A 26,975-nucleotide genomic window follows, 5' to 3' on the forward strand; every position below is an offset into this window, starting at 1 on the left:
ATGTGCAGGTCAAAATGTGCAGGTCAAAATGTGTAGGTTAAAATGTGCAGGTTAAAATGTGCAGGTCAAAATGTGTAGGTTAAAATGTGCAGGTTAAAATGTGCAGGTCAAAATGTGCAGGTCAAAATGTGCAGGTCAAAATGTGCAGGTCAAAATGTGCAGGTGCCAAAATTTCTCCCTTTCATAATAAAAAAGTCTTTCTGTCCCTTTCACACAAACAATTTTTTGTCCCAATTACATAATTATTATATATCTTTCCCTGCATTTTTATTTTAAATAGTGTTCTGTGCAAATCAATTAACTTATATAGGTATGTTATTTTTCTTGTTAAATGCAGTGGATTAAGTTTTTTAACTGAACAGAATATGACCCTTCAGGGCAAAAATAACTGAAAATACAATGTGGTTTCAAACAAATGCAGTGGTAAATAACTGATGCCTATGTAAATGGTGAGAACTTATACTTTTGCATTGCACCTCCATCATTTTTTTCATGACATCTCAGTATTATCCTTTTCTAAACCCGTTTTGTTACCATTGTACATATTTTTTACCAAAAATATAATACAGAATGCCCACAGCGGTCTCAAAAAAATATTTTCCCTATCCTAATATTCTTTCTGGCTGTTTCAGTCTCTTTATCTCTCTAATTGTTCACGCCAGATTTAGTTTGTTTATTTATTTGCAATCCCACATGAAACATACACCTTTTTCGTTCATAATGGCAATCATCTAGTTTCTGTATATTAGTCAGGAAACATTTACAAATTTTGCAAAAGCATCTAATGATATTTTGGTGTATTATGATATTCCTACAGTAGGTCTTTTTAGCCTATCTGGTCCACACAATAGCAAGTCAGAAGCAATAACATGAATGTTTTAGCAAACTTAAAATTAGGGCATCACATCAACTATTTGTGTGGGTTTCAAAACTAACCTAATTAATTACCCATATACCAAGTTATGTCATGTAAATGAGCCTCAAACAAATAAAAAATGTCAAACATTAAGTTGGGTAACTGTGTGGTTGTCCTTTTCTTTTTGAATGTTGTCATTTGAGTTTCTTCCAAAGACACATATATAGTCCTTTTGTCAATTGTGCAGTATAACCCAAAGGATGGAAAACTTTCTAATAATTCATTTGTTTCATTGAATAAAAATCACTGGACAGCTGGCTCTTTGACTTGGTTTTGAGTTTAATAACAGTATACTCATATGGTAGTCCAGCAACTTCTAGAATTTCACATATGTCTTTTTTGGAAACTCTGTGAGGATCAGTGTAACTTTTGCAATCAGTAAAAATTTAGCTTGTTGGCTGGCCGTAAACATCCTGTCAGGCATTTACACACTTTGTAAAAGTTGCAGTAACTCATAAAAGGATAAGTGAGACCTCCAGACTTTGGCTCCACTAAAGAAATCAGCTGGCCCTGCGGTCGCATGGTTGACAACATGCTGACAATTTTGCTTATTTCCGTAAACTTATTTTTTGCCTTGAAAAAACATATCCTCATAAATACTCTGTTGTGTCTAACTCTTTGTTACTTATCATAGCAATTTGACTTGTGTTTTCTGCACCAGTTTCCTTGGTGGTTATGATGTCTAGCAATTGTTTTGGTGCCTTGAATTTTTCTTCAAATAAACTTAATTTTTGCTTCACAAAATTTACCCTTTGTTGACAGTTTAAAATGAGTAACTTTAGAAACAAATATGGTCTTTGTTCAAGCTTGACCTTTCGTCTGTCCAGAGTTCCTGGTCGAGGCCGAAGTCGTTGAACATCAGTTCAAAGATACAGCCAGTTAGGAAAGTTCTATTTTTACCAGACTTTAAATCAATTAGTAATAAACTTTATGCACCCTTTAATCTGTTAGGTAAACCACTTCAAAGCGTTTAAAGAAGTACTAAAAAGATAAAACATACATTAAGTACTCTCCAACAGCACAATCACAACCACGTAGTAATATTATACAGGGTAGATGCATAAATCCGACCATACAAGCCCAGCTTTGTCGTTTGCTTGCTCTTAAAGCACCAAACTCAATGCAAGCATCCGACAAGCGTGTAGCGTTAATCAAGCGTGACGGAAACAATAGCTGGACTGTCATATGAGTATACTATTGTCTAATTGTAAAATCTATAGAAGCTGGGCAGGCTACAAGCTAACAGGCCTTAAATTGAAAACAATAAAGTCAAACCGATTGAGGTGACGATCGTGTACATATCTAGTCTGAAAAACAGTGATTCCTATTTCCTGAATGCTAGATAATTTCATGCTTTGCCATATCTAACAAACACAACATGCATTTTTACAAGTTTCTCTTAAATCCGATTTTAATTTACAGGTTATAACTTATAACTAATATTTTTTGGCACAACTTAAGGTGGCTGTACACAGACTGCGTATTCCGTCAACGTGCGTAAACGCATGCGAAAAACGGTCCGTAATCTGACGTGCGTAAACGGACCGAATTTACGTTCCGAATGTGGCTGCGTTTGGTGGTATACACAGGATCCGAACCATGCGACGTTTCGCTTGAATGCGTGCATCGACTGGAAGCCAGCTTTGTGACTGCGCGCTTGTGAAGACTGAGTGATGTAAACAAAGAAAGAATTCAATTCCTTTTTCAAGAGAAGTTATTTCTCTGCTTTGAAACTGTGACGTTTCTTGTCTTGCAGAAACATATTATTTTACGTTGAGATGGATAACGATCAGTTCTTTACGGCTTTGTGCATTCAAACAGTTGTGTTGTGTGGTTTAATCTACCATGAGCAGCAAAAAAATCGGAGGTAAGTAAGACATAATATACTTACAGTAAAGTGCAGCAAAATAAGTTCCAAGTTTTTTATTTATTCTACTACTGATTTTTTTCAATTGTGAAGATTGTGGGTGCGTGAGATTTTTGCAAACCGCCATAGGGGACAATGGCATACTTTGGTTCCTGAATTGGAAAGGGATCCTGAATTTTACTTCAAGTATTTTCGAATGGATAAGGCTGATTTTGAACAACTTCTACATATGGTTCAATCATTGATTGTGAAAAAGCATACCAATTGGCGCACTCCTGTGTCAGCGGGCCACAGATTGGCAATAACTTTGAGGTGTCCATACTGTAAATATACATTGCTAGATGTATTAAGACAAATTTAGTTGATGTTGTTTCTGCAGGTATTTAGCAAGTGGAAATTCATTTTCTGACCTCGCTTTTCAGTTTCGCGTCAGTGAATCTTTGATAGGCCGTATCATTCCTGAAACTTGTGCTGCTATCTGGAATATATTGCAGCCACAAGTACTGGTGCCACCTTCGAGCCACAATCATTGGAGGGATATTGCAAAAGAATTTGAACGTAAATGGCAATTTCCAATGTGCATTGGCAGCATTGATGGAAAGCATGTGGCTATTCAGAAGCCAGCTAAACAAGGAAGTGAATTTTATAACTACAAGCATTACCACAGCATTGTGCTTATGGGTGTTTGTGATGCCAATTACATTTTTACAATGGTAGACATTGGTGACTCTGGTCATCACAGTGATGGTGGGATTTTCGCAAATTCTTCCATATCTAAATTTTTGCAAGAAGATTCTAATATTCCACCAGTATGTACTCTTCCATTAACTAGTGTTGAAGTCCCATACTGTATTGTTGGAGACAATGCTTTCCCATTAAAGCCATGGTTGTTAAGGCCCTATCCAGATAGAGGATTGTCTGATGACAAACGCATTTTTAACTACAGATTGAGCAGAGCCCGTCGCTGTATAGGTTAGTATTACAACACATAAATGCATTATATTTTATTAATTTTTAACTTTTGTTTAGAAAATGCATTTGGCATTCTTGCTCAGCGATGGCGTGTTTTAAGAACATCCATGGTGCCTAATGTGGATACAGCCAAACAGGTGGTTAAAGCAACGGTGGTTTTGCACAACTGGTTGCAGACCAAGAATATCACCAAACCAGCTGACAAACAAAAATACATCACACATCATGATGTAGATCATGAGGTTGATGGAGTTATTATAGAGGGAAACTGGAGAATTGATGAATCTGATTGGGAAAGTTTGGAAGTACCAGTCTCAAGTCGACCATCAACATTTGCTGGCCATATCAGAGACATATTTAAAGACTATTTTGTATCTAACCAAGGTAAACTGCCTTGGCAGTACACTACCATTTCCAGAGGAAGAGAAATGCCATAAAATGCCTGTATTTTTTATTGAAACTGCATATTGCATTTAATCAGTATGTGCAAAATCACACAGTGTACACAAATAAAGACTATAATGTTCAGGTTCAAAAGTTAAACCCTGAAAGAAAACAGAAAAAGTAAAACAGAATATACATTAAACGTTTTTTTGTTAGATTAAACAGATTCTTCTAGTTGGTATTTGTCGAGAATTTCGTTCATTTCATTAAAAGCTTTGTGCATATTTTTTGGTATTGCCTCAAGCCTCTCCTCAATTATTTTAGAATAATGGAAGGCTCTACCAGTTTTTGCAGTTGGCTTCTGTTGGCTAGCCAAAGTGTTGGCTGTTGCTTTCAAAACTTCGGTGAGTTTTTCCTGAAAAACAACAACATAAGTATGCACAAATGATGTAAAAAGGGTGGGATGTACTAAATACCACATTTTTACCACATGATGTGCGGAATGTAAGAATACAAACCCCAACAATAATAAACGAGACCAGATTGTAATGTTATTTGACTTACAAACCCTCACCAAACCCAACTAGTTTAACCATTAGCTGTTTTAAAAGTCAGCAGATTTTCATTTTTTAACAACCATATTCAGATGTATTAAAACTGCCTTGCGATAACATACATTAGGTGGTATTAAGTACCCCTGATTTCAAAGCTTCAATATTTCTTTATAACATATTTTACTCAAGCTACAACAACAATTACGAGCAAAAAATAGCAAATTTAACTCACTGAAAAGTCATTGTTGGCTGGTTTTCTTCTACGTTTTCTGTTCACTGTGTTAGGTGATCTACCAGTAAAAACTTGCGGCCTTTTTTTTGGAGTCTGTGCTTCATCTGTTGTTAAATCCAAAAGAGGAGTTTCATCTACTTCTTTTGCTTTTTCAGGTTTGTTCACTGAAAAATACAAAACATTACTTAAGTATTTACCAGAAGAATGTAAAAACTCAAACAAGTACAAACCATTACTTAAACAACCAACATAACAATGTAAAAAAAATGTACATACCTTGTATGTCAGCAGATGAACAAAATGCTGAATACACTTCATGCTGTTCAGGCGTCATAATCTCTTCAGTCAAATCATTCGACAACAAAATGTTTGTGTCAGTCCTTTAAAAAACAAACAGAATGTATACAATTGGTTTGTTATGTTAATGATGCATAAATATGTAGTTTACATACCTGCGGTGTTGTGTATAATCATCCAAAAATGACATGCTTAAAAAATAGGGCCATGTTGGTGGTGGCACAAATCCTGAACCACTTGGTTTTTCCGCCTCCTTTTTTCTTCTTACATATGTGTCTCTCATGTTTCGCCACTTTTCTTTTACACTTTTACCTGATGCAAAAGTGAAACAAACCACATACTTTACATGTGCATTTCATACAACCTGAAGTACAACAAAATAGTAGTTAAAGCAATTTCATGGTAAACATTTTTGTTTTAATCACCAGTCATAAAACTTTACTACTTTGTTAAAAAAATAGTTAAATTACCTGTTAAACCAAACTGCGCTCCAATTGAATCCCATGCATTGATGAGGTATGTTTTGTCAGAATGCATTGGATCTTTAACATCATACAAAGCAGGTTTCTCTCTGACAAGTTCAATCAATTTTTCCTTACTAAACTCCATTTCTTTCGGTTGGGATGGAAAACAAAAGTTTCTAAAAAAGAAGTAAGTTTTAGGTGCACCATTCACAGTTAGTTGCAGAAATATCAACTTGCACTTAAGTCTATGAAAAAACCAACTATGAACATGAGATTTCAAAAGCAATACCACAAATAATACAACATAACCCAGATATACCATACCCTGTTCTTTATTTTTTCCTTTTCTGAACATGTTTGACAGCATTAACTATGAGAAACAGTTATGAACTGACTCTTTCGTGACCCCTTTGTTTCCCGGAAAGCTATTGTTACTTACATTATTAGCTTTTTGTATCCCGCTGTTGTTCTGCGTTCCATGCGAGATCGAAGCATTTGTTTTGACCCGTTTAGAAATGAAACCTTGCATAATACTTTACTTCCTTCCATTTGGAAACAAGATGGCTTGCGTTTTGATCAAAATAACTGATATTGTTAAAGCCATTTCGAGATATCTCTCAGTTTTGCTCTACCACTCGATCGAAAATCGCATGCGTACCGTCCGAAAAAATAGAACATGTTCTATTTGTTCGGATGGCCTTGCGTTAACGTCCGTTTCGTCCGTTTTCGCACAAAACGCATGGTTCGCATTCTGTGTATACACGTCGACGGAAGGCGACGGACCGAAATTTACGCGCGTATACGCATGACGGACGAAAACGGACCGAAACGGATCCTGTGTACAGCCACCTTTACACTTTAGAACGCTGCATTGAAGCAGCGTTTTCAGCTAACATAAAGAATAAACGTAAAATAATTTATAAAACGGATATTTCACACGGTTTTCAGGTACATGTTTTGCTTGTATGGGTGAAGTCATATTCTATTTTGGGACATTTTGCCTTGTAGGCCTATTTCGCAGTTATTCATGTCCGGTCCCACTGACGCTTATGTGCCTGTTTTCGAGAATATTCTGGCAACTAAAAAAGGCCAATGTGGACAGTTAAAAGTAACATTAACAAACGTAATTATGTGCGAGAGAAGAAGTTTACTGTTGCACTGTGGGAGTATAAAAAGCGCTATCCACCTTAAAGAACTCACTCAAACTCGTATTAGCAAACACGCTACAGATCCTATTTTGGCTAAATTTGTCTGTCAAAATGACGTCCAAAATGGAACCCTGAGTTTAAGTCTGATGTTTACCGGAACGACCAAACGTCGAAGTTTGTCGATTCGACGTCGTGACGATATTCGGCTTTGTCAATTAGTTTAACGTCGATGGGGTGCCATGTGTCTGCTTAGTTCTTTCTATATAGGTTGACTTTCAAAATTCTAAATTTGTTCAATTGTTTTTCTTTTAAAACTAAAAACTACTTTCCGGTTCTTTGGGTTTATAGCCTACCTACATCAAAAATATTTATTTTGTTGCTAAAAAGATTTCGATAATTGCACGCTTGAATGCACAAAGTGCCAGGTTAGTAAGTTTAAGTTTGTTACGTGTTTATTTGTTTTGATAGGTAAGTTATATTACTATTTCAACAATATAGCATTTATTTATTTTATTACGGAAGACTTTTTTTCCCTTAACATGCGTTTTTTTTCCTTTTAAACCTGCTGTTAACCATGAATTCGTGATATGCCCTGGCTGGGTAATGGACTAATAAGTTAGCTTTATTCTTCTCACTGCGGTTTTTAGCTAAATCGAAAAAAATATGGTCTTGTTTTACTTTGCTTATAAACCACTGGCTAGGTGATACTAAAGGCTGTACACAAAAATGTTAAATCAAGTTAAACGTATCTTTGTATGATCACCAGGTTGGCTGATGAAGCAGGACTTTGGGTTCTAACATATATGTTTACAAAAACATGTCATTAAATTCCTGTGCTGTGCATTTGGTACATAAACATTTTGTATTGATGGTAAAAAAATGTGTTGTGTACAAATAACATGAATTTGTATTAAGTTTGTACTTTTTTTAATTCAGACAGAATAATGTCATAGGTAGCAACATTTATGTCATTAATCATGTCCAGCACAGTTCAACATAGTAATGATGTGGATATAGGCAGTTTGACAACCCTCGAAGAAATTGAAAAAGCCTTCGAGGATGCTAAGCATGCTGAAGAACAACAAGCTACAAGTTTAAGTAATCTGTTTCACAGCCAAGCATGTGTGTCTGACAAAGTTAATGGACTTAACAGGTTTTTGCCAAATTTGGAACTGTTGGAAACAGATTGCAATGATCTCAGTGGTATAATTGACTTCACTTGTACATTAGCTGAAAATGTTAGTTCCAAAGTTCGTGTGTTGGATGTTGCTAAATCAAGAGTTTTTAAAGCTATTCAGAGGGTTGATGACATTTTGGATTTAAAATTTTGCACTGATGGAGTTAAAGCAGCAATGGAAACTAATGATTATGAAAAGGCTGCAGCCAATATTCACCGATATCTTTGTTTGGATGAAAATGTGATTAAACAAAGCATTCATGATGGGACTGAAAGTTCTAGCATTAATGCCTCATTAAAGGTCCTAAAACAAGCCAGAATTGATATTTCAAAAGCTGTGTCTGAACAATTCGATTTAGCAGTTACAGAGGGAAACCTAACATCAGTTGAAAGATTTTTTAAAATCTTTCCACTTTTGAAAATGGAAGATGAAGGTTTGGAGAAGTTTTCAAAATATCTTTGCAATGAGATTTCAAAAAGTTCCCAAGAAAATCTTCGACAGGCTTTAAATATGGACTCCTCTCAGCCTCGGTATAATCTTTTGTTCGCTGATGTTCTTACACTTCTATTTGAAGGCATTGCTCGGACTGTCGAAAAGCAACAACCTTTGGTTGAAACTTATTATGGACCAGGAAAGCTGTTTGTGCTTATTAAAAATATTCAGAAAGAATGTGACAAACAGATGAAAAACATTCTTAACAAGTTTATGTTGGTCCGTAAATTTAAGGAAACTGCTCAACAGGTGCAGCAAGCATTGTTTTCTACAAAAAAGACTGATGAAATCAATCGCGTTGACCCAAGAAACCTTGAAACATTGCTCTCTGAAGTTACTGTTATCAGTTCAAGGACTGAACTGTACCTGAGGTTTATAAAGCGAAGAGTTCATTCTGACATTGATACTGTGTTTCCCACAGAAGAAGTGAAAGACATACATCGTAAAGAACTAAATTCCTGGATTAGTCAATGTGAGGTCAGCCACCTTATTCAAGAAGTTATTGGGTATTATATTATAATGGAGGAATTTTATATGCGAGAATCTGTTGCCAAAGCCATTCTTATGGACACTGCAGAGCCTGGAAACCTTACTTCAAGCATGACAGATGACACCTTTTTTGTATTGAAACAATGCATCAAACGCTCCATGACAAGTTCATCTATTGACTGTGTTTGTGCCATGCTGAACCATGCTACAAGTGTGTTGGATTTAAACTTCCGTGATGTTCTTGTTAACCAAGTAAAAGGGGGATTTCCTTCAGGTGGAGTGCTGGACAACATCAGTTCTGCATATAATGTAATGCAGACATCATTGCAACAGGGAAAGCTTCAAAGTGTTGATGAGCAGACTAAAGACGTGAGACAGCAATTTTTAAGCATGCTAAACAACTGCGAAGTGGCAAGCGAGCACGTTCAGACACTTAAGAAGAGTCTTGAAGCTGAAGTATACCAGGTTTTCACACAGATTTCTGACCAAGATAAAGCAAAGCTTGAAAGCTGTTTATCTGACCTTGGTGTTTTGTCTGCAAAGTTTCAAACTGTCTTACAAAATGGTTTAACCGAGTTGACAGCATCGTCACTAAAACCTGAAATAAAACCATTGATTTCTAACTTTCTGTCAGTAAGCCATAATATCACAGATGATGAATTAGTAGAATATGAAGCAAATGATCCTTGGGTTCAGGAAGTGGTATATAACCTGCAGATGATCATTAACAAATTTCAAGCCACGTTGTCAACTGCAATATTTGACCAACTGGTCAGCCACCTTGTCAATGAAATTGTTGTTCAACTTGAAAAGGCAGTTTTTAAAACCACATATAATAGACTCGGTGCTCTGTTCTTTGACAAAGAAATTCGGCTTTTGGTTAGTTATTTAACATCTGTTACATCATGGACAGTCCGCGACCGCTTTGCAAGGCTGAGTCAGGTTTCAACAATACTTAACTTGGAGCAGGTATCAGAAATTGATGACTATTGGGGACACAATGCAGGAACATTGACTTGGAGGTTAACACCTGCAGAAGTCCGACAAGTTCTTACTTTAAGAATCGACTTTAAGTCTGAAGATATAAGAAAGTTAAAACTGTAATATTTTTCATACTTACATGAGTCTATAATGTGAAAAACATTTGGTAGTCTTTACAATGCTTTTGATATTTTACCTCTTAAACTTGATATGTTTACATTAAGCACAACTTTTAGCTGATAGCAACACGGCTTTGATCAATTTTATCAAATTTTTGAGAGAATAGATAAGTTAAATACATTAGCAAATTTTGTCAATGGTGTTGAAATGACTTTATTTTCTTTCTATGGGCTGTTGTGAAAACTTAAGTGTCTTATTTGTTTATGATGGATGGTGCTTTTGCCCAGCATTTGCTGGTGCTAATTGTACAAGCAGACTATGGTAACATAATCAGAACAACGCCTTATGTATGTGTGATGTTAAGTCAATTAAACTGCTTTGCATTTATTGCTGGACTCTAATTTGAATGTAATGTATATAGATTGTTTATTCCTGTTTGTAACTTATTACTTGGTTTCATAATATGACAACAACAAAAATATAGCTTTTCCATCTTGACTATTTTCATATTGGCAATACAATACTGGTTTTGTATGACATTCCATTTTCCACAGTTGTTTTCAAAAGTTATTTACGATAAAATAAATCTTTATTTCAATCTATCTAGGTTTATTGATGCAATTTTTAGAGAAACTGTTGTATTGTATTCTGTTAAACTGTTGAAACAGAACTGTACATTGAACTGAAAATGGAAAATGTTTGCTAACTAACTGAATTCAACTGTGTTGAGGTTTGTATCTTGTGGCTAGTGTATAAAATAGTTTCATTAAAGCTATTACTGTTTATTTTGGCACTAACACATAGCAAACATTTTCTTAATTTTTTTTGTTACAGTTCTGTAGGACACTTTAACATAACTGTATGTGGTCTACTTTAGACAGGTTTCCAAAATGGTGCATATAAATTGATGTTATTATTTTGATGTTCACTGCATTTTTAATTGCAGAAACATTCCAATAAACTTGAATTTCTTGTCAACATTTGGCTTCTATCCAAAAAAATGGCAGTCTCTTCAAAAGTTAAAGGTGATATAGTTGCATCAGAAGCTCTTTCTTCAAGGAATCAATTGATAGGAAGCAACAGATCCCGTGATATGGACTTATGGCCTCTACTTAACTTAGTTCCCAATGAAATTCGCATGAAAATTAGCCGAGTTTACACTTTTGGCCAATTTGGAACAGAACTACTCTTCACTACGTTGGATGATAAGGTTATTACCAATAAATGTGCAGTAGAAATATATATTCGTATTGTGTCTGTTTCAAACCAAACTTTAGCATTGGTTTATGCTGACACTTTGTATGTGTATTTGATGTCCAGATTTGAATGTTACATTTTGACATTCATTGCAAATCATCACCAAACCAAAGGTATATATTTTTTGTGTGTGCAGACATATGGCATAGGCATGAACACTAGTGGATGTTTGGGTGTCGGGGACAATATCAATTCTTTGGAACCCAGATGTGTTGAAAGTTTTAATGGAAAAAAGATTGTTGGAATGTCATCAGGTTGTGGACCACATGTTCTTGTGCTAACAGAAGGTAAGATTTTTGTAAATGTAAAAATATATTTGTGCGTAACATCTAATTTTACTTGTAAACTTTTCAAATTACATTGGCTTCAATGCTAATAGTTTCTGTGATTTACTGCTTGTATTTAGAACTATGGTATATTTTATGTAATGTATTTGTTTCTTACTTGTCTTCTTGGTTAACGGTGCAACAGTTTAATATTTTTCCTAAAAAAATATTTATTAAAATACTTTAGCACAGGGGTGCAAAAATTTTTTCGGAATCTGGTAGCGCGCAAAATATTTTAGTAGCGCATACGTTTTTGTGTATGTGTCTTTTTCCACCTAATGCACAACCATTTCGCCACTAATAGCCATATCGCAGGTTCCTATTTTACAAACGGCCACCAAATATCTCAAATTGTTTATAATCTAGTGATTTAAAGAATTTTGATTTATTTCACATTATTCCATTTGCTTGGACCTGAAAGTTTATGCCTAATCCATAGATTGAACTGAACAGCTTAATGATTTGTTTCAATTGTTAATGACGCCACTATCTAAATTGTTAAGTTGTTTGTTGCCTGACATTTGGCATTGTTCGCACACAATAGCGTACAAAAAACTCTGTCACGTATTGCTACCGAGATCACCCTAGTAGCCCCGAATAATCTATTTATACCAGTTTTATAGCCTAAAATTAAGTTTAAATCAACGCGTTACCGCCAACACATATACTTCCATATACAGTGTCGCGACCGCACTAATTCGTCTCCGAGTACGCATACGGCGGCAGGTTGTGGAGCACTGTGCTTCAAAAACATCACGGCATAACTTATTGGCATAGGTTTTGGAATTGGGGCTTGCCCGATATCCAGTTTTTAACCCGACGCCTGACGAATCGTCGTTAAAATTGCTGATTCGGCAAATCGGTCTTTCGGCTCGTCTTACGTGTTTACAGATGCAAACAGCAAACTTTTAAACCTGATGCAGAGATTGCGTTACAATGGCAACTGAGTCAAAAGTCCGTGTCAAGTGACTGTTTGCAAACTTAGGTGCACAAATAGCAGACTAAAGCACGTTTTACTCGTTAATAAATGTATCGGTATTTGTTCCGATGCCACCTAAGTATCGGATGAGTAGCGATGCCACAAATAGCATCAGGTAATACTGTATTAACGGGCTAACCCTAAATACAACAACATCCATGTATTGATTTACGTTATAGGACGCATCATACGAAGATTTGGTTCTGAGAATCAATTAAAAAAATATAGACCACTTGTAACTGTGACTTGAAACTGCGGTCGCGCACGCAAGTTTGTTGGTCGCGCGGCGCGACCGTGCGACCGCATTTTTGCACCCCTGCTTTAGCAGTAAAACCAAGAAAAATGAGTTTCTTGTTTTGATAGATGGGGATGTTTTTACTTGGGGTCACAACAGTTACATGCAACTGGGCAATGGCGGGACTGCCCCAGGTTTAATTCCATCTCCTTTGTCGCGGCACTTTTGCAAGAAAGCAATTCAGGTTGCTTGTGGTAGCCACCACTCAATGGTACTCACTGTTGATGGGGAGGTTTGGGCATGGGGTTACAACAACTGTGGACAGGTAACATGTTTCATTTGAGTGTAATGTAGTCCCAATACTTTTGGTCATGTTTCAGGTTGGTTCAGGTTCTACATCAAACCAAGGGGCACCAAGAAAAGTTACAGCTTGCATTGGAAACAAGAAAATTATTAACATTGGCTGTGGACAGGTTAGTCACCATTTTTTTTTTTTTAATGGTTTTTGTTTTTGTCAGAAAATTCAACCCTTTACATACCTAAAATTGTTGCCTAAATGAAAAATTTCAAAAGCACTCATTTTTTATTGTGTACTCAGTTTATTCCACACTATTTTGGCCATTTTCTTGTGTCAAGGTTTGCACTGCAGTTAATGTCATATTTGTAAAAGCTTAAACGCTCAAGTTGTATCAATGAAATAGAATTTCCATTGCAGACTGCCTCAATAGCAGTGACAGATGGAGGAGAGGTTTATTCATGGGGTTATAATGGTAATGGACAGTTGGGTGTAGGAAACAATGTTAATCAAACAAACCCATGTCGAATTGCTGCACTACAGGGTGTTGTTATACAGCAGGTATGATAAACAATAAACAAGGCATTTTAGATTTGCTTTATCATTAAACTTTGCTGGATAAATACAACAGATGCAGTTTTACACATTTTATCAGATGCAGTTTAAACTTTTTATCTGAAAATGTTTGTGCCCATGTACCTATATGTTTCTGATTGAACATTTATGCCTTTCTTAAATGACATACATGCAATGTTAAATGACATACATGCGAAAAGATCAACTCGGTTAAGTCAAATAAATGTGGTCAAAACTGCCTTGTAATTTAATTTTACTAATTTGTAGGTGATATGCGGTTATGCCCACACTTTGGCGTTAACCGATGATGGTGTGGTGTTTGGTTGGGGAGCCAATAGTTATGGACAACTAGGATCTGGAAACAAAGCCAACACTGTTACACCATTGCAAGTGAGGTCATTGTCACAGTAGTGCATGTAAAGATGGTCAATTTTAAATTATAGGTTTTTAAATGCAAGTATAAATATAAGCGTTTTTACTGAGAAAAGGATTTCAAAACTGGTGCCACATAACACCTAAGGCCAAGTTACACTTACATTACATATTGCCCTGATGCAAATACCACACTTTATCCTAATGCTTTGCAAGTGCGATTAAACACAGTAGAGTTGGATCAAGCCATTGATTTTTTGAACAGCAATAAGCACTTTTCATTAGGAATCTTGTGCATTTGTATCCTACATGAGATTGTCCTTTACTCATTGAAACACTTAATAATATTAAATCAATGCTTACTTTAAATCAAAAAGGCCATGTCAAATTAAGTTGTCGTCTTACCTGCATTTGTGTTGCAAGCCTATAAGATTATAAGAGTTACCGCAGCATAAATGACTACATGTTTTATGCGGCTTCTTTGCCCTTTCCTGCAGGTTGCATCTAACATGGGACGGGTGGTAACGATCGCTGCTTCGCATTATTCGCATTGTTCTGCTGCTCAAAACCAAAACGGACAGGTAAATTACAAAAAACGTTTTTCATTAAGTCTAGCTATAACATACATCGTCTCGATTGAATATGTTGATTCGTTTGACAACTTTATTGCACTGGATAAAAATGAAGAGCAAGCATAATCTGCAGTTTGAAACGCACAAGCAAATAAACTACTTTAAATGAAAATATGTAATAAATGTGTTTCTAAAAGACGTTAGGTGTAACGTTTGCAGGTTTGGCTACACAGCTTTGCGTTGGTATATACGTATTAGCTATTTCGAAATAGTCTGGTTGTAAATTGCAATATATTTTAACACAGGTATGGATGTGGGGACAGTTACGTCAGCAGCCGACCGCAGAACCAAAATTGACGTCATTTACCAACCTCAACGCCGTTTTCGCCCATTTTAGTGGACCTCCGGTATGTTGTGTTAGTTTAACCCAGGGTTATTCAACGGGGGCGATATCGCCCCCCAGGGGGCGATTTCGTCCACCGAGGGGGCGATGGTGACAATTTTGGAAGTTGGGGGGGCGATTTTACTTCAAAGGGGGGCGATTTCAACGTTACTGATTGTTTTAATATGTACAAGAACTGTGAGACTCAGCTAACTTTAACTTACAACCAGATACAATACGTGTTGCTAACAAACACCAGGGATAAGGGACGCATCAGCTTAAACATGTTGCTATTTGAATACATTGTGTTTACTGGTGATTTTTTGTACTTTTTGTGATCTCGTGACCAGGTTGGGCATTTAATTTACCACAGGGGACACTTTATTCCGGCTATGTATGGTGACGGGCCATACTTTTTTAATACAACGGTAATGAGCTTTACCTCAAACTTGTTTCGCTTTCACACTTCCTACAAGCGCTTCCCAAACTGCGAAGTATTTGTATCATTTGGACTTCTGCTCTACAGAGTACTACCCCGTTGTTTTCAACAAAAGAAGGCGATTATTGGCGCATAATCGTAATTGTTTTGTCTATAATGTAATAAATTTTAACAAATCTTAGATGCGTTAGTTAAAAGAAGTGCGTGAAATGGATCTTGCGTGTTGTAGTAGCAATTAAATTAGGTTTTAGCTGTTAACTGAAGCTTTCGTGTTGCTGGCTGAATCTAACCGCCCACGTCTGCTCAAAAAGCAGAACTTTTATACAAATAACAATCTCATGGGGGCGATTTGGAGACATTGCCTTAACAAGGGGGCGATTGAGCCAAAAAGGTTGAAGACCCCTGGTTTAACCTGATTGGACCCCGCTGTGTTTACGTTAGTGTCTTTGTTGAAAAGTGACATAATGAATGAAATATTACAGTGTTTTGACTACATGCCTACTAAAAATACGTAAGGTTATTGAGATATATACATTGGTGAACACATTATGCTATATTGTTCCGGTGTTTCGTTACGCTTACTCTATTACTGTATACTGTGGACCTGACATTTGCCACCTCTAACTCCAAAGGGCTAATGCATTCGATTTAGTTTAATTAAAACGCGAACCATACCTTTGTCTTGCGCGTCGATTTTCCAAATGCAATTTACAGTTAAGTTAAAAAAAATGACTATTGGGCAGTGGTTTAGTAACAGTAGTTCATTAAACTGCTCAGAAACGAAACAAAGGGTCGCATTTTGTTTAGTATTTAATTTTGTATTGTAGATTAGTTGGCGACCAATGGTGGTTTGCAGTGAAGCGGAGCCGTCTGTTCACCAGAGCGTGTCGGCTGCTTTCAATGACGAAGCGACATCTGACCTCAAAATTGTCAGCGAGGGAAAAGTAATCTATGTTCACAAGGCTCTATTAAAAATAAGGTGTATAGAAGGGTTCCTTTTTTCATCCCGCCTTTTCACTGATAAATATAATTTGTACGTAGGTGCGATTATTTTCGTCGAATGTTCCAGTCTCATTGGGGAGAAAATAACCAAGACACGGTGGAAATTAACGGGTACAGTTACTCCGTAGTTTATTCCTTCTTGCAATGGCTTTATACCGATCACGTTGAACTGCCACCCGAAGATGCCATAGGTAAGAGTTCTATAATATTTATACCGTTTCTAAACCTTTGGACCTGTTTTTGGATCAGTCGGCAGTTTTGCCTGCTGTAAAGGAGGGGTCGGGAACCTTGTGAATGCCACGTGCTTGTTATGTCCAAGTAGTAATGGCTTTGCTTGCCAACTATTTTGTGCGTAATTTGTACAATAATTAAAAAGCACCCAGTATGACTGCGTTTTCGTTTTCGTTCATAATAGACACCAACAAAATTATCGCTATGTTTTTGTCTTGTTATGGTCATAAGGAGCTAAAATATATTTTCATTTAACCACATGTTACCACACGCGTTTTTTTTTTCTATTCCTGATCTAAAGTCTCCTTCATCGTCTCCCAAGATTTGCTTATCACTATTTTGGTGGTTATTGTTGGTAAAGGGCATACGTGTTGTTTAAATTAATTTTTTTTTTCAGGTTTACTGGACCTGGCAACATCGTACTGTGAAAATGGTTTAAAATTCCAATGTCAGCGTCTTATCAAAGAAGGAATTAACGAGGAAAATGCGGCTTTACTTTACGCAGCTGCAATCAAATACCAAGCACAGGTTGGTTAAGTTCTAGGCTTTGATTAAATGATCATTATTATCTGCAAAAAAATGTATGCAAATGTAACAATTTCTTCAAAGTTTGATGATTTTAAAGTGATTTTGTATTAAATTCTAAAATTTTAAATTCAGTGTTTGTGTTTCGGCCTAAAATGTTGTTTTTTGGAACGACAACAATAAAGCAGAAATGCGGGAATTTTGCGGGCAAACTGAGATTTTAACATGTCGGTTTCGTATTTGTCATTACTACCTGTCCTGTGCTTGTGTCTTCCACAGGATCTTCTTGACTTCTGTTTTCAGTTTTGTCTCAACCACATGACACGCGTGGTTCAAACCGACAGTTTTCGAATCCTTGACAAAGAAATGATGTTGAACTTTATCCTTCAAGCTGCAGCGAAGGGAGCCTTCAAGCGCTAGCCTCATAGGATATATAATTTATTTTACCCACAGTGTTCCAAAACGTGATGTTATCATGTAAACTGTTTTTGTTGTCCATAGTATGATTTTTGTGTGGCAATTCAGTCGAAATGCCTTAGATGCAACTTTTGTCCTGGCGGTTGGGTTGTAAACTTTAAAATGCGGAAATACAAGACTTTGTATGTTTTCTTTCTTTGTTCAAAACAGTAAACATCATTTTGCAATTTGATTTCTGTTTCGCCATGTGATTTTTGCTCACTTTTGTCTGTTCCTAATGTTTGCTGAACCAAAAAAAAACAAAAAAAGATTTTTTGTAACGTATGTTAAGTTCCATTGCCAGACAAAAGGTGCTTCGCTGCCTTTTCTTCTCCTTGAAAACTTTTTTTCGCACTTAAGTTATGTTGCACACCTGACTAACCATTTGTCATCTTTATGTGCTGACATTTTTTTATCCGTAAAAACATCGTTCGTTTCGTCGTTTGGAAATACATCAAATTCAGTGAAAATTGTCTTAACGAAGAGAATCTAAAACATTCCGCCACTCTGACTATCCTACGTGAAAGGTGGATTGGCTTAGATATAATTTGGCATTTTGTGCGGCGGGGTGATCTTCTCGCATTTCACGTTGCAACATAATATTTGAAAACTAGTTGTTTTATGTCCCTAAACTGTTGTAATTTTATTTGCGGTAATCAAAGTAGGTAATGTGCTAAAACACGTACAAACTGGAGTAACTGGAGTAGTTTTTTTACCTCAGGTCGACGTTTGAGCTTTATGATTTTTATTAGCATTTGTCATCAAAAATTACCATATATAGCACACAGTGTCCAAGGACGAAATCATTAGATATCAAGGTAGGAAGAAAACATTTTGGCACGTCTTAGCTATCAACTTGGAAACAATGTATTTACAGACAACTGCGCTTGGAATGCAGGACTTTGTACCAAAACACCGCACCGGTGTTAGATGGTGGAATATCCTCAAAGATTCTTTCACCGCTCCCTGCATCCTTATATTTTGAATATAAAACAGGATTATGTTGTTGTGATCCGATTTTTTTTCACCAGCTCCAATGATTTATTTGTGTTAACAACTCCTATAATCATTTCATACTTCTTCTCCAGTGCTATATCTTCAAGCCTGTTGAAACAATAGGAATAAATAAAGAGTACATGAGCAAACATCTTTAGATCTCATGACTATGCCACATGAACATTGCCTCACTGACCTTCGCATTAAGTGCACCCCAAGACCTTAATTGTCGTTGAAATGTTGGGTTCACAATTAATATCTCCGAGTGCAAGTAAGTTTTGCCATTCGCAATTCGTGATATGTCTTCTAACATAAATTCATCGAACTGAAAATAGCTTGTAGGTACTTAGCCTACTGTCAATAATAAAATTAAAAGTGTTTTTTTATTTGATCTGCGTTTAGTAAACAACCATTTAGGCCAGTGGTTCTCAAACTTTTTTGTAGCGACGCCCCTGGACAAGTTTTACTGGACTTGCGACGCACCAGCAAATAAAGGTTTATGAGAAAACTTATTATTAAAGTTGTGTTTATTGATACAACAACTAAAAGCCACGAAACGGAACTATTCTGCGACGCTCTTGAAAAATGAAACGACGTACCAGGGCGTCGCGACGCACAGTTTGAGAACTACTGATTTAAGCTTCACGTTTTTTTGACCGTTTTTGAAACTTCGTGGACCGGCCTTCAAGAAATACAAACATTCAGCAATAAAAAATCTTAAATTAGCTCATCATCCACAAGAAACAAGGAAAATGTTTCAAAGCATTTAACCTAAAAACTATACGGCCCGGTAACGAACATCTCGCCGACCGGCACCGGCCGCGGCCGGATTATATCTTTATATGTTATGAGCGGCGATTACATGTTATAAGCGATAATATGTAACTTAGGCGTTTATGTAATGCTTACCCTTATTAACTTAATAAGCGAAGGAGTATGTTCGCCAGTTTTAAAACTCTCTGGATGTAGATAGTGTTTCCATTCTGTGGCCAAAACGCAAGAACACATTTCATTCGATTTAACATCAAAGACTCCCAGCGACACGTCTTGTGGAATAGCAAAAAAAAAATTACTATAGTTTTTCTTGCAGAAATATGACTGCTGGTTAATTGTTGCTTAACTTTAAAGTGCGAAACTTTAAAAATGCAAGCTAGATATTACCTTTAGGCTGTAACTTAGTTGTTGTCCTAAACGTTATGAGAAAATATATCACCTTTATATAGGTGTTAACAAGGACGTCCTTTTCAACAACTGAAAGGTGCAAACATTTTGAGGTTACTTCTTCATCCAAATAATAGATCAGCAGTTTACGAATCCCTTTCGCATCTTTCATTGTCAAACGTCTTGTACAAAAACGGCCGTTCGTTTTGTGAGACACTATAATTATTTGTCAATGGCCGACTATAAGTTAACATTGGTTATTAACTGTATAAGTCGTTTTTTTTTTAACTTAACAAAAATCAACATATACCTGTTGACTTTACGTTCGCCAAAAATACAATAAAACTTAAGCTGTATAGGTGCTACATGACGTTGCCTCTTCTTGGCCATAACTAAATATTTACCCATTTTTAACGCTGGCCTTTACTCCCATTTTAACCGCAGGTGCTTGTTGTTGTTTTTGGCTATTGGCCAGGCCAGGCTGTTGCTAGTGGAAGATAAGCCACAACATCAGACCGTTAAGTGTTATTTATTGTTTGCCCTACCTGCGTTAGGGAGAGACTGTCACGTATTACGGAAATTGATACAAAAATTGCATCTCATTCATGGATATAAAATATTTTCCTACATTGTAGGCTACACAACAAACAGTAGCAACCTATTTGGCAATTAAGTTCGTTATGTATCTAAAATAAATTATTGTCGGGAATCATATCATGAACAAAAACTTCTGTTTCAAAACAGTAGTACTAAAAAATCAGCACAGTGCACAAGCAGCTTTCGTTTTAGGACCCACACTTTCTATGCCATTGTTTCTGACATCTCTTCAGCATTAACAGTAGTAGTGTGAAGGACTCTACCCTGAGCAGCGAAGCGATTAGGTGAGTAATTTTCGTCCGCTTCTATTTTCTCAACTTCATCGATCATGCTACAAACCTAAACAACGAGCACATTAAATCCCAGTTACCTTATAGCCTAGGCAGTACGTGTCATGTTTTAGCTTTGTTATTCCTTTTTTGGCACAAGCAATGAAAAAGAAGAGCATATTATGTGGAAATTAGTCCAAACAATTCAAAGAGATATGTATAAATATTTAATTACCGTAGTCGGTTCGTCAACAAATAAAGAGATTTGTGAAATAAGGGAAAAACAGTGTTACTCAAAGCTGGAAACATGTTTAACGGTCAAGCATAAGCTCGCTACGCTTAGGGTGTTATATAAAGCGCACCAACACCCAAACAAAAAACCTAAACATGCGAACCTTAAAGATAACGAACAAATGCAATAATAAAAAAATATTTAAAAAAATAAAAATAAAATATAGAAACTGACGATGTCTACAAGTGTAAAATATAACTTATCACTTGTGAACTGATTAAATTTGCTTATAGCTGTCCCTTTTTATGATTTCTATTTTGTAAATCCTACAGCAGTAAACTTACAAACTGATAAAACAGAGTGAGCCCGACACTTATTTTTTGAACAGCTTCTGTATCAAGTGATTTAGTTTGTTCCTTTGCATTTCTTGCTTGTTGAATCGTAATGTTTCGAGGGTCAACTTCCAACACGCGTGTCCTGATGTTTCTTGTTCCCCGTTCCCCTAACAACCTTTGAATGTCCTGCCAATGCTGAAAACATAAGTGAGCAATGTTAGTCCAGGAACATTGGTTCCCGAACACTTGTGATTCATCATTCATTAATTCATCCAAAATTAGGTTGTGACAATCTAACAAACCTCAAAAAAATTACAATTTACAAAAGTTTTTTGTTATGTTACACCACTGTTACGTCTTTTAGCCACAAGCATAACATAACAGCTTATCGTATCATAAACCAGTACATGGTCAGAAACCGTTATACCCAACAGTTGGGAATCCAGTGGCCAGCCAAAGACAGCGAAAAATACCGTAAGTTCACTTGATTCGTGTCCCAGTAAGAGATATACAGCTTTCATGACCTCGTGGACCCCAGCTGGCGGCCGACTGTACTGTCTTATTTCATGAATCTGTGTTTGCTGAACTTCCATAATCGCTGCCTGAGCCTGGGAAAATTACTATTTAAGTTTTTTTTTTTTTAATTAAACTAAAAATGTAAGTAATTATATCTCAAATTAGATTGGTTCAAAGTATTTTTTTTACTGAACCAAAATGTATCTTAATTTAGATTGGTTTAATAAATTGAATTGATAAACACAATTCCTTTTTATCACGCACAATTCCTATCGTTGTTGCCCAATACAATCTTGATTTATCATTATTTACGTTTGTCGCCATGGAACTTTTTGATTCCTCAGGTTCGACCTTATTTGGATTTTCATCGCGCAGCCACAGGTAAAGTAAGATAGCAATCACAACAGCAATAGCAATGCAACCAACAGTAATTCCGACTATCTCCTCAGTGCTAAGTTTAGATGAATTGTTCTTTGGTGTTTGGGTTTTAGACGATTGCGTTGTCGTAGTTTTATTACTTTCTTCATCTTCTGAATCCGCTGAATATTAAGTCCAGTTGTTATAATCGTATAATTTTTTTTACATTACATCCTGGCTTTATTGTTGTTATGATTAAAGATAGTTTACTGTAAAAAATCAAAATACATACGCAGTTCTGATTTATTGATTTCCAAATAAAACACTGTAAGGTTTTGGGAAGTCCCCTCCACTAAAAAGCACAGTGTGGTGTTTTCATCCACGGAATATTCGTATGCGTCTTCCACGTGTGTATCGTTTGAATACAGCCTGTATTATACAATAAACCTGTAAAGTGTGTAAACACCAATTACTTTGAACGCCTTTTGCAAAAAACACATACTTGAAGCGAACAATGCAGTTAAAAATCAGTCAGTAAGCTTGTACGTATTATAATTGCAACAAATAGTGTTCTAGTAGCCAATGACATTAAATACAGTCTGCAGAATAGGCTTTCATATCCTAACATTATCAAAAGCGGTGGTACTCCACACCGCATGATACTACCTGCTAAGGAGTTTTCATAGACAGACACATACTTTGGGCAAGTTTAGCGAAATTGTGTTTTTGTGGATTTGCTTGTGGAAAACGGCTGAAACTATTTTTGCAATTAAAATAATATTACCTCATTTACCATTATTGGGCTTATATTCTCAAATGCGGTATACGTAACTTGAGGTGAAATATGGTCCTTTTGATCCAGTTTGCGAGTTTTTGCCAGTAATACATAACGCCTTATAATACGGTGTAGCTGCAGCGCGTTCAACTACTATCCACCAATTGTGCCCGACACTTTTTTGCGCTTCATAACGTCTTAACGTTGCGCAGCTATTTCCGGCTTGGTGATTGTTTTAGTGCAATAGTGTTGCTATGTTGTCTTTCACCAAGCGAAATAAACTCAACTCAACTCAACTCAACTCAATACAATTAATTCTAAGAATGTTTTAACATACGAAATAGCGCTATTTAGTGGGCACTGAACGTAACCCAATTAGATTAACAGTTTTTCGGCCTTACATAAACTCATTATTGGAAGCGTCGGGAGAGGACACCTTTGATGATCCATAACAAACTGCTGAACCAGATGTTGTGTAGAATTTAAAAGTAGATGTGGAATGCAATAAAACGTTAAACGACTGCGTTTCACTTTTGGTGAGATTGCCGTAAATTACTTCCTCTGCAAGTCGCATGCCTTTCACTGTAAAACAAATATGCATCTTTTATTACTTATCAAACTTAAACGATATATTAGACGGGTCGAAACACCCAGTGGACTAAATCCTTGGCTAACTTAAAAGAGGCAATACACAAAATCATCAAATGTTTATTTCAGTTTTTGGTTCGGAAAAAATAAAATAAGCTTGAAGCCTCGATTTTCGGTTGGTAAAAACGACATTTGGGCTTAAATGAATTATATTTAAAATGTTTATTAAAGCAATCACGCACCGGCATGCTGTGAAACTTGAGTGAATTCTTTGATGTGTCTCTCTGCATCTGGCTGTGGTGTTTTATTGGAGTGGACTGTGGGTGTGAGGCAACATATAAATATGGTTAATGTGACACGATACCAAAACATCTTTACTTTAAACATCTTTAGAAGTAATATGAATTTCAAGCTGAAACCATTTTACCAATGATACAAATACGATCAACAGAAGTAACTCCTTATGTATTTTATGTTCCCTCTTTATAATATATTATTACAATGTCATACAGTCAAATTGACATCTAACAGAAGTAACTCCTTATGTATTTTATGTTCCCTCTTTATAATATATTATTACAATGTCATACAGTCAAATTGACATCTAATAGCTATGATTTGAACAAAATTAAATTCGAAAAGTTTATAGGTTTAATCATTTTCTCATACACTTGGGACAGTTACAAAACAGAATTGAATAGTTTAAGATTCACTGTGAGCAAAACTACACACTTCTTATCTTGTAGTCCAGTATTTCTCAACTTTGTAAAATTATGGTTTACCACATTTAAACCATCTTTATTATTGCAATTATTATTATATTGTAACAAACTATTTTTAAATACATATTTTTTGAGAAAAAGCTAAACATCTAGTCGATGAAACTTTATGAATTGAATTTAAACTTTTAGAGCTTTTCTGGTTGTCAACTAAATATTGTACACCTTAAAATTGGCATTTAGCACAGACACATTAAGAAAAAAAACAGTTTTAATATAAGCTGACAGTTTCAATAAATTTTATTTTACCAGATAAAATTTGTATCAGTGTGTTTTGCACTGATCTGTCAACATATATGATGGAAATACCTTATTTACAGACAAAAACAGTGCATACTGCTGTATACATTCCAGTAGTAAGTATGGTTTTTTTTCTGCTAAATAATGTTATTCAACTTGCAGTGTTTATCTGCTATGAGATCTAAACAGCTAACAGTCAGTTATACAATCAATTATTTGGACCAGGCTATGTAGAACAGCTAAAGCTGACATATAAATTCGCAATAAGCAGAAAAGTATTTCACTTAGTTACTTATTAAAACTACTTTACAATATAAATTTGCACTGCAGGTTCAAGTATTGACAAGAACAATGTTTAGAGTAGTCAAGTATTGATAAGAACAACGTGGGGAGTCTTGTAAACAACTAGTATTTGTTGATACTGTTATGGTACTTGGTAAGCACTCACCTGAGTATGCTTTACATGTCCAAACTCAATATAGCACATGATGTTTCGATTAACAAAGTTCAGAAGAGAAGCAAAGAGAAGCACACAGCAGGTCCATCTGAAAACACAATAAATTATTATTTCTCAATCCTTAGGATTTCCTAATTTTGACATTCAGAAAGCACATTTTTCAGTTTACACCAGCAGAAAATTACAACTACCCAACAGTTTAGTTTATTAATTGTAAAATCATTAAATAATATGTCAAACTTTCAAACTAAGAATGTGTATTTAATTGACAATCTTTTTTCAGTTAAACATCCTAGATTAGGCATAAAGTGAAATACTGGCCACAGTTAAATTGTTGCACCCTGCACAACATCACAAAACAGAAATTTCACTTTAAATGCTGGAATTTCACTTTTATTGTGCTTGTTTCATAGCTTCAAGAATCAATAATCAATATGTGTTGGCTGCAAAGAATCAACCAACACTGTTCTAAAACAGGTATAAGCGAGAACTGAAACAGATTTAAATCAAAAACAAACCCAAAACAGGCGCAATTTTATTGTGCATTATTTGCGTAGCGAAGACGAACCAGTCAAGCATGTAACCAGCAACGTAAATATGAAGCCCGATTCGATAAAATTCAAAATGAAACTGTGAGCTTTAAATGACAAAATTTAAAACAAAACAATGAGTTTAGGGTAATATGGATTAAATTTCCATCCATGGTGACAAAATAGTCAAAAAATCCTTACAAATCATATTATTTCTATGGCCACCAGAATTATGACGATCTTGTGTTCCTTTTTATTGCTATATCAAAACAGGGAAAGCACCGAAACGTGGTGATAAGTGCAGGAATGCACAAAAGATCCAGGCACGGCCCACATTCCCACTTTGGTGGGAAAATCAAGCAATTCATCCCAGTTCTTCGTCGTATATTGTTGTAAACCCTCTTTTCTCACCTCGTAGCCAACATTTTCATGCGCTAAAACCGTCGCAAGCCTGCTGTTCTAATTACTACGTACCGTACCACCCGCCGATTGGGAAACAATCGGGCGTAGAGAAAACGTCCGATTACGTCGGCGTTTTCACAACAAACGCTAAAAAAGTATAGATGAAGAGGGTCGATCTTGAAGTTAACCAAATCATACTTACCTGACGGGGGCCTTCACCGTGATCAGGCCGGCGGTGGGCCCAAGGCGAGGCTTAGCCATTGCACTTTGGCCTAGCTGACCCTTGCGATTACCCCAAATGTGGGTAACTCGGCCGTACAATTTCTGTTAGTGGGTTCTGCGTTCGCGCTAACCCCGTATTATTCTTAATCAATCAATCGCTTGTTCTCTCTGGTCAGTTTGCTTCCTGCTGCTCTTCGCGCTTTCTCTCCCAGACAGGCGTAATTGCCGACCCGGGGAGCGTCGCATCGCCATAGCAATGTGTCTGCAACGCATAGCTACGTATCTGATTGAATGTATATCAGAAAAATATTATTGCCATGCACCTGGTGACGTCATATATTCGTAAATATAATTTGAATTAGAACACAACAAAGCTGTCATGGCTATAGTGCCAGGGGAGTCGAATGACGACTGCTACTCGATCGTTTTGGTCCTCGGAAAAACGTTTCGCGCTGCACTGAGCCCCCAGCAAACAGAAGTTGTACAGGTGAGGCTCTGGTTGGCCTAAATATATGTTTAGGCATCGCTTCTCGGCTCTTTAGAGCTAAGATCAAGTGTAGTATCTGTTCTTCTCAGTTTAATACCTGGGACGCAAGCGATTCGCTTGCATGTCTTTGTATTAACCTGATTTTTGGACAGGGGGTATGGTGCCGAGGCTTGCCTCGCCCTGCCCACGGGTTGTCCTGGTATTGCACTACCTCCAGGCACGGCCCACATTCCCACTTTGGTGGGAAAATCAAGCAATTCATCCCAGTTCTTCGTCGTATATTGTTGTAAA

General features: G+C 36.3%; 4 protein-coding genes and 2 non-coding genes across 8 annotated transcripts; 4 read left to right on the forward strand and 2 right to left on the reverse strand.

Annotated features, from left to right (window-relative positions):
- Positions 1-4,189: 4,189 nt before the first annotated feature.
- On the reverse strand, positions 4,190-6,576 carry LOC145233391 (uncharacterized). Of its 2 annotated transcripts, none has more exons than XM_080098113.1 (6): positions 6,126-6,576; positions 5,693-5,862; positions 5,378-5,534; positions 5,202-5,305; positions 4,926-5,089; positions 4,190-4,554 (listed from the first exon to the last, which is right to left on the reverse strand). In XM_080098113.1, the coding sequence occupies exons 1-6, from the start codon at positions 6,233-6,235 to the stop codon at positions 4,357-4,359; spliced, it is 903 nt and encodes a 300-aa protein (XP_079954239.1). In that variant the 5' UTR covers positions 6,236-6,576; the 3' UTR covers positions 4,190-4,356. The 2 variants fall into 2 exon arrangements, with proteins under 2 accessions (XP_079954239.1, XP_079954240.1); XM_080098114.1 differs by lacking the exon at positions 6,126-6,576 and adding an exon at positions 6,011-6,119.
- Positions 6,577-7,745: 1,169 nt separating this feature from the next.
- LOC145232318 (conserved oligomeric Golgi complex subunit 4-like) lies at positions 7,746-10,701 on the forward strand. Its single transcript, XM_080096912.1, has one exon. The coding sequence runs from the start codon at positions 7,800-7,802 to the stop codon at positions 10,095-10,097; it is 2,298 nt and encodes a 765-aa protein (XP_079953038.1). The 5' UTR covers positions 7,746-7,799; the 3' UTR covers positions 10,098-10,701.
- A 56-nt stretch (positions 10,702-10,757) lies between these two features.
- On the forward strand, positions 10,758-18,211 carry LOC145232319 (RCC1 and BTB domain-containing protein 1-like). Its single transcript, XM_080096913.1, has 13 exons — positions 10,758-10,824; positions 11,041-11,304; positions 11,488-11,638; positions 13,020-13,216; positions 13,272-13,364; positions 13,607-13,747; positions 14,030-14,152; positions 14,632-14,715; positions 15,012-15,113; positions 16,355-16,506; positions 16,569-16,720; positions 17,158-17,288; positions 17,565-18,211. The coding sequence occupies exons 2-13, from the start codon at positions 11,095-11,097 to the stop codon at positions 17,703-17,705; spliced, it is 1,677 nt and encodes a 558-aa protein (XP_079953039.1). The 5' UTR covers positions 10,758-10,824; positions 11,041-11,094; the 3' UTR covers positions 17,706-18,211.
- Positions 18,212-20,411: 2,200 nt separating this feature from the next.
- Positions 20,412-25,916, reverse strand: LOC145232320 (uncharacterized). 2 transcript variants are annotated; one of them, XM_080096915.1, is made up of 9 exons: positions 25,435-25,916; positions 25,035-25,131; positions 23,810-23,884; positions 23,381-23,561; positions 22,497-22,633; positions 22,160-22,386; positions 21,805-21,939; positions 21,341-21,526; positions 20,412-20,834 (listed from the first exon to the last, which is right to left on the reverse strand). In XM_080096915.1, the coding sequence occupies exons 4-9, from the start codon at positions 23,551-23,553 to the stop codon at positions 20,700-20,702; spliced, it is 993 nt and encodes a 330-aa protein (XP_079953041.1). In that variant the 5' UTR covers positions 23,554-23,561; positions 23,810-23,884; positions 25,035-25,131; positions 25,435-25,916; the 3' UTR covers positions 20,412-20,699. The 2 variants fall into 2 exon arrangements, with proteins under 2 accessions (XP_079953041.1, XP_079953040.1); XM_080096914.1 differs by having other exon boundaries at positions 25,415-25,916.
- A 253-nt stretch (positions 25,917-26,169) lies between these two features.
- On the forward strand, positions 26,170-26,333 carry LOC145235138 (U1 spliceosomal RNA). Its single transcript, XR_013861644.1, has one exon. It is a non-coding gene; the product is annotated as a U1 spliceosomal RNA (small nuclear RNA).
- A 386-nt stretch (positions 26,334-26,719) lies between these two features.
- LOC145235152 (U2 spliceosomal RNA) lies at positions 26,720-26,917 on the forward strand. Its single transcript, XR_013861658.1, has one exon. It is a non-coding gene; the product is annotated as a U2 spliceosomal RNA (small nuclear RNA).
- The last annotated feature ends 58 nt before the right edge of the window (positions 26,918-26,975 follow it).

Source organism: Phallusia mammillata, chromosome 6, assembly GCF_965637545.1.
Source record: "Phallusia mammillata chromosome 6, kaPhaMamm4.hap1.1, whole genome shotgun sequence".
NCBI lineage: Eukaryota > Metazoa > Chordata > Ascidiacea > Phlebobranchia > Ascidiidae > Phallusia > Phallusia mammillata.

Excerpts from the sequence above, each read along its gene's own strand:
- LOC145232319 (XM_080096913.1), top strand. The coding sequence starts at position 11,095 with ATGGCAGTCTCTTCAAAAGTTAAAGGTGATATAGTTGCATCAGAAGCT. Across the intron at positions 11,305-11,487 it reads TCACTACGTTGGATGATAAG|ACATATGGCATAGGCATGAA; the intron begins GTTATTACCAAT and ends TTGTGTGTGCAG. Across the intron at positions 16,721-17,157 it reads GCCACCCGAAGATGCCATAG|GTTTACTGGACCTGGCAACA; the intron begins GTAAGAGTTCTA and ends TTTTTTTTTCAG.
- LOC145232320 (XM_080096915.1), bottom strand. The coding sequence starts at position 23,553 with ATGCGACTTGCAGAGGAAGTAATTTACGGCAATCTCACCAAAAGTGAA. Across the intron at positions 22,387-22,496 it reads AATCAATAAATCAGAACTGC|CGGATTCAGAAGATGAAGAA; the intron begins GTATGTATTTTG and ends CTTAATATTCAG. Across the intron at positions 21,527-21,804 it reads ACGAATCAAGTGAACTTACG|CATTGGCAGGACATTCAAAG; the intron begins GTATTTTTCGCT and ends TTATGTTTTCAG.
- LOC145232318 (XM_080096912.1), top strand. The coding sequence starts at position 7,800 with ATGTCATTAATCATGTCCAGCACAGTTCAACATAGTAATGATGTGGAT.
- LOC145233391 (XM_080098113.1), bottom strand. The coding sequence starts at position 6,235 with ATGGAAGGAAGTAAAGTATTATGCAAGGTTTCATTTCTAAACGGGTCA. Across the intron at positions 5,306-5,377 it reads GATTATACACAACACCGCAG|GACTGACACAAACATTTTGT; the intron begins GTATGTAAACTA and ends TGTTTTTTAAAG. Across the intron at positions 4,555-4,925 it reads CAGCCAACAATGACTTTTCA|GAAAAACTCACCGAAGTTTT; the intron begins GTGAGTTAAATT and ends GTTGTTTTTCAG.